Source organism: Larus michahellis, chromosome 2, assembly GCF_964199755.1.
Source record: "Larus michahellis chromosome 2, bLarMic1.1, whole genome shotgun sequence".
Lineage (NCBI taxonomy): Eukaryota > Metazoa > Chordata > Aves > Charadriiformes > Laridae > Larus > Larus michahellis.
This window is the reverse complement of record NC_133897.1, coordinates 54,523,935-54,532,906: the sequence shown is the minus strand read 5'-3', so window position 1 is coordinate 54,532,906 and position 8,972 is coordinate 54,523,935. Positions and strand designations below refer to the sequence as shown.

Genomic DNA, 8,972 nt, shown 5'->3' with positions numbered 1-8,972 from the left:
GAGAGCTCAGCACAGACCTCCGGCGATAAATCCATCCCTCTATGTCACCATCCTGTTAGAGAGGGTGGCCTGTGGTGGATATAGATATAAAGGAAATATTTGCTACCTCAAAGAGTAAATTATATTTTTTTTTAAGCAAAAATTACCTCTTCGGAGACTTTCTTACATACTTAACTTAGAAAAATAGATGATAACTCTTTAAGGGTCATTAACAGCTGGATGAAAATGGATGATTTTAGGTAAGGAGAGGCTCTCCAGAGCTCGGAGTGCTGCTCCTCCTCCTCTGACGAAGCAGCCAGGTGCTGTTCCCCGAGCTGGGCAGGTGACTCCCGTTAGACTCCTGGCTGCTGAAAGGAAAGGCTGGCAATTACCCACCGCATTGTCAGAGGCTCAGCGGAAGAGAAAAGGAACACGGGGGTGTACCCAGAAACATCCAGGTATTTCTAAATGCTATTTTCTGTGTGGTTTTTCTGCCTTAATTTCACCAGATACTTCCTGCTTGTATGTTCTAAGTACGTTTAAAAAACCACACTTAAATTAGAGGGTTTTTTGCAGTTGTTGGGCTCAAATGTTTTGGTTTTTTTTTTTTTTTTCTGTGTGAAAAAATATTCTGATTTTCCTTTAAACTTAAAAATGGCATCTTTAGCTGGCGCTTGGTGCAAGTTTTTGGCTCAGTTCAGGACTATTAGTGTGTGCTTGACAGTAAGAGGACATTTGAGCTGGCTATAACACCCCCTCAGAAGGAGGAAACGTTTCTAGCTACATAAAGGTCCCAAATACTTGACCTTGAACGTGTGCTACAGACAGAACAGATATTGTGGGTAGAGGGGGAAAAAAACCCACAAAGTAACAAATTCACTTAATTTTGCTGCTTACTCCTTGCTTTTAACTTTAGAAGTACTCTTTCAGCTACGGGAAAACGGTCTGGGAAATGTATATCTTTCTTTCCAAGCTGAATCATAGAAGAAACACACTTTTAGGGTTGCAAAATGTGTCTAGTTAGAAATTTGATTTAGAAAGACATACTGTGAGTAGTATCTCTTTCCTCACAATGAATGCATGAATCTGGATGGCATTTGTGAGCATTAGGCTGGAGAAGAATGATTTAAACTGTAGCTGGGGTGTTAATTTCGTTTGCCGTTCATTTTGTCCGTGCTTTTGGGGAGGTGACTGATAGTAGCCGTGCTTATTTCTAGCCGACAGACCAGCGACAAAAAGATGGGATTTTGAAAAAGTGGAGGATATCTAAAAACGCATCTTGTGTTTTCCCTTAATTACCGTATCAGCAAGAGTTACGGTTGGCAGCGAGATGATGAAAGGACATTGATAATCTGTACAGCACTATGTGGGCTTCTTAAATCAGACCTCCTGGTTCAGGTTGATCATGTAAGGAACTGTTTTTTCTAGAAAGCGATACATATGGCATTTCAAGAAGTAAACGATTTGGCGTGCGGATACCCTTTGTGCAGGAAATGAGTTTCTGTCAGATGATTGCAACGTGGTTTAGTTGCTCTTGCGTCCCAGCAAAGGCTCAGTGCTCTGGCAGACCCTTAACAGAAGATCTGAGACTGACAGGATGCAATGACAGAAGGAGAAAGCGTGCTGGAGATCTTAATTCACCTGCCTCCTTCAGGAAGGATAAGGATCCTTTTCTTTAAGTGATTGTCATTGTGGACTGAACATTTGGTGACTGACAGTTCATTATCCCATCTGCTTGGAGGTGAGATTGGAAAACCTTCCTTATAAAAAGCTTGAGACAGGATCGTTTGATCTAAAATCCTCTACCAAGGCAAAGACTTTTAAGCGTCCATGCAGTTGGGAAACCATCGAGTGATCACTTCTGATACGCCTGGGCTCCAGCAGGCTGGATTCGCTTTTCAGTAACTCGGATTAAGATCTAGTCGGAGATCTGTTTTGGTAACTGGTTTTAAAGATACTGCCTGCTCCTTTTCCATATTGCTCTGCGTGTGCTTTCCTATCTAGTTTTGGTTGTTGGTTTTTGGGTTTTTTTTTTTTATTGTGGGGGGGTTGAACAGTCAGATCCTCATCGCTCTGGAGGAGCGACAGCTTCTTCCTGTAGGGCTGAGTGAGGCTGAGGGAAAATTCTGGGGGGGAGGATCGCTGAGTTTATGTCAAATCCTGAGACAAGTTGGATGAGCAGGTGGGACAGTCCTGCCTCTCAGCACCGCCGCACAGAGAGAGCAGAGCTGCCCCCACGTTTTCGGCAGCGCTGGGAACGCCAGGGAAATCTGTTATGCTTGAAGCCAGAATGATGTTGTGCCAGAGCGTGTGTTGCTGACACATCTTGTGCTGCGGAGCTGTGGCTATCAGCCACTTGTCGCAGACTCTAAATGTTAACTGTTATCTGTATTCCAAAGGTAACCTGCCTGTAAACGGAAAATTTTGTCCCAGTGTAAACTTTGGGAGTAATGCCTGGTAATTATCCCCTTGCACTTGGAGACTGGTTGAGTAATAAGCAGTGCATCCAAACACCTTGGCGTTTTTCAGAAGGCCTTTGCCTTTTGGACTTTTATTTGGCGGCTACGACAAAAGAGCCACTTGCGGTTGCTCGTTCAAAAAACACAAAACCCGCCAAAACCCCTCAAACCTTGACGTTAGCTCAGCTAACGTAAATTCTGTGGGTGCTAAAACACAAAACGTAGACTGTTAAAGAAATTGTGCCTGCTGACCTCCCCTGGAAATGCTGCAGCGCTCCCTAAGAGCCTTGCCATGCCCACGCGGCTGAGGGGGCAGCTCACGCTCGTGTCCTGTGGGACAGGGTCACACGTAACATCGCCCTGCTTATCTTGCTGAAACCGTAGTGTTGGCCGAAGAGGACTGTGCAGAAGGCTGCGCCCTCCCTTACGGTTTTGCAATGCGACCATCCCGCCCTCCTCCCTGGCCCAGGGAAATGGGGGGGCCGGGGAGAGAGGCCACAGGGTCTCTGGGTATGATGGTTGGCTCAATGGTGCATCCAAGGAGAGGAAAGGGAGAAAGCGTGTACCTTGCGCGTCGAGGAACGTCCTTCCCACCCCTCCTGGCTGGGTGTCCGGGGCGCCTGCAAGCCTGTCCCGTCCCGCGGTGGTTGGCTGGCATGTTCTAACGCACTTCCTCCTGCTCTTCAGTGACAACTGGTACAAAGCCGCTCTGTCCCTGGCTGCTCCAAGGGATCTGCTGCACCCCAACCCACCACCCTCGCCTGCGACTCCTGCCACCCCAGAGAGCTGCTCGCCCTGCAGCGTCTCCCCTGCTCAGCCCCGCTGCCACGAGTCCTTCTCACCTTCAGCCCCTTCTGTGTCAGCGTCTCCCACTCGGCCAGACTGTGCTCCTGTCAGTCACACGTCAACCGCAGCTCCCGCTGCCGCTGGGCACTCGGTGTCGTGTGCATGTGTAGGAGAGAGAGGGTGAATAGCAGCTCTCTTGATGCCACTGACTCAGCAGCTGTCACTATGGCTTTTGAGCTCTCCTCATCTTCTGGCCTTGGCTGACCGGCTCTTGGCAGGCCGGGGCTGAGGCAGCTGCTGCTCCCGTCTCCTCCTGTCACGGGCACCGCCGGGGCGCTTTCAGCTCTTCCACTCGGCTGCCGCCTGAGTCACGGCTCTCAAATGGGAGGCAGCCAAGACTCCTTCCTCTCCTCGGCCGCCTTACGGTTTAAGTGGTTTTCCGCTCAAATGGACGGCTTCTAAGGCTCCCGCTTCTGGGGATCTGTGCGTCCCTGTGCCGGGAGTAGGGAATTACGCGGCTGTAGGTTGTACACAAGGAGGACATCACCCCCCAGTCTTTGCCTGTTAAGACGCAAGCTGGAATTCCTGAAAGTTCCCCGCCGGCACACGGCACGCAGTGTGATTACGAAAGGATGCTCTCGCTACTTCAGATCGTGCATCAAGCCTCTGCCGTGCGTTCAAAACACGGGAACGATTTAATTTCAGTTTACTGCAGAGGACACAGAGGTGGAGTGAGGAAACCACCCCCATCTTGCCTTCTTGGAAAAGCTCCAGTAGGTGTGGTAACAGATGTAAGTCTGCTGATTTGGGAAAAAAAATATGACGGGTGCTACTGAGTCGGAATTTAGATAACAGACCACAGGTTGGACTGAAAGAGGCCATTTCTTGACATATGCATTACTTGCTGGTGGGAGGGAATGCAGATCTAGGCTCTCCCATATTTCATTACAATTCCTCAGGGAATGGAAGATGGCACAGTTCCTGCTGTGTATCAAAGCAAGCAAAGGGGAACGGTGACTATATTGTGCGTTAGGGAAGTTGTACGGTTGCCTCTCTCCTATTAATGAATAGAGCTGGTACAGCTGAGGCTTCTTAGGACCAAGGTCACAACACCATCTTTAACTTCTCCTATACCATATCAGAGTAGGCTTCCAAGGCTGCAGCTGTATTCAGCCGTACCACTCTGTACGTGAGAGGGCCTGTAACGTGTTCAGTACGGGGCAAGTACTTTCTGAAGATTCAGTAGGTGTTTACACAGAGAGGACGTGCATAATGAAGCTAGAAGAGCCAGATGCTGTACTGATACTTGCGCTCACAGTTTGCAAAGAGTGGGAATGTCACCTAAAGCCAGTCCGGAGTCGTGTTCCATAAGTGCTTCTGAGGCATGGGGCTGGGAGCAAGAAAACTTGATTTTGCAAGATGGCTAAGTCAGCTTTTAAAATCCAAGATTAAGATTTAGCTTTGTTTTGATTTTTTGTGCCCGGAGCCACTCACTGAGAATGCCAAGAGAAATTCTTTCAAATGAGCCACGCTAGCTTTGACATGAAACAGCAGGCTAGAAGTGGAGTACTACGCAAAATAAGATCTGAAAAGGGGCTGAAGTTATGGCTGTGTACTATTAGCTTGTAAAAGTATTTGTTGTTACGAAGATGAGAAACTTTACCTCAGATACACTAACTTAAAACGTTCTTCCCATTCCACAGAGGATAAAGAAACAGTAAGGATACACAATATTTTGTAATGATACAAAAATCTATTAAGAAGAAACACTTTGCCTGAATTGCGTGAATAAAGCATTTTTACTGAAGAAAAATATATGTATGAAAAACTTCTGCGAAAGTCTGTAGCATATGAGTATGATCCTTCAAAGTACAGCTGAGACTGAAATACCTTCTTTGAAAGAAGAAAAGGCAACACGAACGCGCACACTGCTTATTCACAGAACGTTTACATCTTCAATTTTACAAAATAGCCACGTTTTCTAAAATGCTCCTCTGAAATGCTTGATTAAAAGACAGTGAACCATAGTATCCCAGCAGCAGCAGTTTATCACATCTATAAATCCAATTTAAATCTAGTTATAATAGGAGTGTGAGACAATAAAGAACAGCCTAAGAGCAGTAAAAGGAGCTTCTAGTTGACAATGGATACCATATATATATTTCCAAATACCCAAATGAAGATAAAAGTCTTAAATTAAATTAAACAGTTCTGTAAATGAGTAATAAACAATCTAAGATAGCACATGTGTGCTCTTCTGTCCAGTTGCCTCCTGGAAGGAATGGAGTGACTTGAGACTGCAATTTACAGGATTTTCTGTAGGATGGAGTTGGCAACTTCCAGGGATTCATCTTTCACCAAGACAATATCGTAAGAGTCCATATATTTTTCCAAAAGCTCGTCTACCTAATTGTAGAAGGGACAAAGAGAAAGACCCGCTTAGTTTTAGAATTAATTATTGAAAGGCTTTTTGTCATTAAAATATTGCCCGGTCTTTCCACCGAATTCAGGGAATGAGCCATGGAAATATGTATCGCTCCTATAAGTGAATTCCACAGGATGACAGAGTAGGACTAGCCTGACATAACTGTGTGCGCATTCCAGGATATAATACCTCATGTTTATTCCAGGATCTCACACATAAACATACTGAAAGAAAAACTACTTCTTTGGCTTCCTGAAAGGCAGAGAGAAATAGAAAACTGAAGTTTTCTCTCTCCTGCATGCAACTGGATGGGCATTACAACTTAGCAAACAATCCTCAGTCTCCTTGGTTCTGTGGCTCCTCAGGGGGGTTAAAAAAAAAAAAAAAAAGGAAAAAGAAAAAAAAAAAGAGGGGAGACACCACCTAAATTTGTTATTTGGAAGGTTATAATTTTGCTCGGTTATCAATCCAGTATTGAAAGAAGTGGGAGGAGCCACAGGAACTTAACAGAACTAATATCTCTAGCCTCTGAATTTTACTTCTCAACAAAACACCTTTTCGGAAGTAGTTCAGTACAAAAATTAAAGCAATTTACATTTGTGTTTTTGTAGCTCGTGGGTTAGAAAAAAAAACCAAAAACTTGAGGCAAGAAATCCATGAAAAGTGTTTGAAATCTAACTTAATCTAACACTTTTACAGTGTTTCACTCAAAGTTCAAAAGGTTATGAGGCTACTTACTTTGTCATTGAGATAGCCGATCTTAAGAATGTGTTCAACATTTGCAACTCCATCTGCCATACTCAAGTCTCCTTGGGAGTCACCCAGCAGTATGATATTACTGTTGTCTTTTAGTTGTTTGAAGTACTCTGTATTCTTCAAGGCACCATCATGTTTGTTGTAAACATGAATCAATTCTCCTTTAAATCCTTTTAATATTCCCTATAAAAAAAGCCCACTGAAGTTATTTCTAGTATCATACAGACAAGAGGGAATCTAGAATGCAATAGGTGATACTACTCTTGAACTAACGTTGCACTATGCAATCTTTAATGATGAACAAGATAAATTACGGTTAAATAATGTAATGACTGTAATAGCGTTGTTAAGACTAGACAGAGAGCGATTCTCCCTGCTTGGAGGAGGAGCAGCGCTGTACTGGGCTGAGTGTGAGGTTGTCATTAAAGGAAATGAACGGTATCGCAGTCACGCCACGCTAACAGTGCTTGAACTGTTATCCTCTGCCTGGGAGAGTGCTGAGAATGCAATTCTAATTTTCTATATGGCAGGATAGATGGCTACATCTGCATTAAAATGTTCATCTTGTAGTATATATAAATAGCTACTACATACCACAAATAGTCATGTTTGATAAGGATGTGTTGCTTCATACGTACATTTTCATCAAAATCCATGAAATTGGAAACCACTTTGACATTAGAATGGTAGACTCCAGCCTGGTGGATAACTTCCTCAAGAATGTCCCCAATCCCAGCAGAAAATATGAACACGGGAATATTATGTTCACTGAGCTTATCAAAGAAGTTCTCATATCCTTCTCTGTAACACAGGATGTAAATACAAATCAAATCTCAAATAAAGCAAGCCAAGAAAAGTCAATTCTCAGAAGACATTCACATCATCTTTGGAAAAGAAAATTAGTTTTCCTTGGGCATTTCACTTTATTTCCTTTGCCTCCCCTTTTCAGATTAGCGAGAACCATTAACCTAACCCACGACACATAGTTTTAGGAAGAAACTCTTGTGTCAAGCTGTTTGGTCTTGATCTGTATCATTTTTCCCCTACAAACATCTAATCATATTTTAAAGCCTTAAAAACCAGCTCCCCCTCCCCAAACACCCCAGAAAAAGCAAAGAACTGGTGTAACTCTCTCTAGCTACTATCAGGCTGTACATTTCCTTTCAATCTTCCTTCCTTAAACATTTGACTTCCTATAGGGTTATTACCATAAACCAAATTTTGCTTTGTTTCAAAATCCTGAAAACATTTATTGTCACTCTTTCCTGCAAGCTTTTGAGTTTTCAGTACCCGGTCAAAACAATGGATGTTACTCCAGGAACAAGATAATATTATCTCTATACACCTTCTCCACACAGACGTTGATTGGTATAATTTTATATTTTAAAAAAGAAAGTTACGATGACATTTGTTGAGGGAATTTTAGCCTGTGAATGAAGATTCAATCCACATGGACTCAGGCTTTCAAACAGGCAGAGACAGTGTGCTTGCCTGTTTTGCAAAAGCTAAGAATTTAGTGAGTATGATAAACAAACACGTTCACAAATTAAGCCTTACCATCTTGTTTCAGTAGTCCAAAATTTACAGACAATTTTGGAGAACTTTAAAAGAGATGGGAGCCACAGCACATTTCAAAAAGGATTTTGCTTAAACTTGCCTTTAGCCATAAAGGAAGAACAACATTTAATACAACATATAAAACATATTCCTCAAGACACTGCATTTTTATCTCAGATAAGACTATTCTAGGGAATGTTTGCCAAAGGAACAAAGTTGAAACGTTCCCCTTACAAAAAAAGGGCCACCAGTGTAATTTTAATTTTTTTTTAATATCTCTAGTGTATACAGTGTGATCATTGTAAGCATGTAGCTACAAAATATGAATAAAGCGGGGGCATGAAGAGCTCACTGTGTTCCAAGATTACGGTGTCACATTCTCAGGAATGTTTTTGTTTGTTTGTTTTTCCCCTGAAAACACACAGTAAGAATCTACAGAAAGTGCTCGGAAACAGTATTGTTCAAATCAAAAGGGACTTACTTCAGCATAACATCAGATTCCCTCACAATTTCTGCAAACTTATCCTTTTGTAAGCCTTGTTCAATGAGTAGGGCATGAGATTTATTGTACCTAGAATATAAACAAAAAATGGGTCGAAACTGACTTATTAAGATTCACCTTTCATTAAATCTCGTGATGAAAAGCGTCCTGTATGGTTCATTCCTGATCATTCAAGTTAACAGCAAAGCACAAACCGTTGTTGCGCAACGCTCAGAGAGATTAATTCAGTTAATGTGTTAGCTAAAAGCTAAGTACTGCCATTAATTTGCTTTTTAAAAGCTATTAAATCTAATCTTAGCACAATTTGAAGATCGGAGGCGTCTCTTACCATTCTACCATATATGGATATTTTTCTTCAATAGTGAGAGCTGGATCAATTTCAATAGCATAATAGGTTTCTTTCAGCTGCAATAACTGAAGGGAAAAAAACAGCAGATGTTTAATGTATTTTTATAAAATAACACTTGGTATTTGATCTAACCAATCAAAATAACTTTCTTCATTCTGA

At 42.6% G+C, this 8,972-nt stretch overlaps 1 protein-coding gene across 8 annotated transcripts in view; it reads right to left on the bottom strand.

Annotated features, from left to right (window-relative positions):
• Positions 1 to 5,004: 5,004 nt before the first annotated feature.
• Positions 5,005 to 8,972, bottom strand: part of NT5C3A (5'-nucleotidase, cytosolic IIIA) — a 29,418-nt gene continuing 25,450 nt past the window's right edge. For all 8 annotated transcript variants that reach the window (XM_074575485.1, XM_074575487.1, XM_074575492.1 and 5 more), the window contains 5 exons: positions 8,793 to 8,878; positions 8,444 to 8,533; positions 7,044 to 7,206; positions 6,388 to 6,588; positions 5,005 to 5,630 (listed from right to left, as the gene is read on the bottom strand). In XM_074575485.1, coding sequence (XP_074431586.1) covers positions 5,529 to 5,630; positions 6,388 to 6,588; positions 7,044 to 7,206; positions 8,444 to 8,533; positions 8,793 to 8,878 — 642 coding nt within the window. In that variant the 3' untranslated portion in view covers positions 5,005 to 5,528. The remainder of the gene's footprint in view (positions 5,631 to 6,387; positions 6,589 to 7,043; positions 7,207 to 8,443; positions 8,534 to 8,792; positions 8,879 to 8,972) is intronic.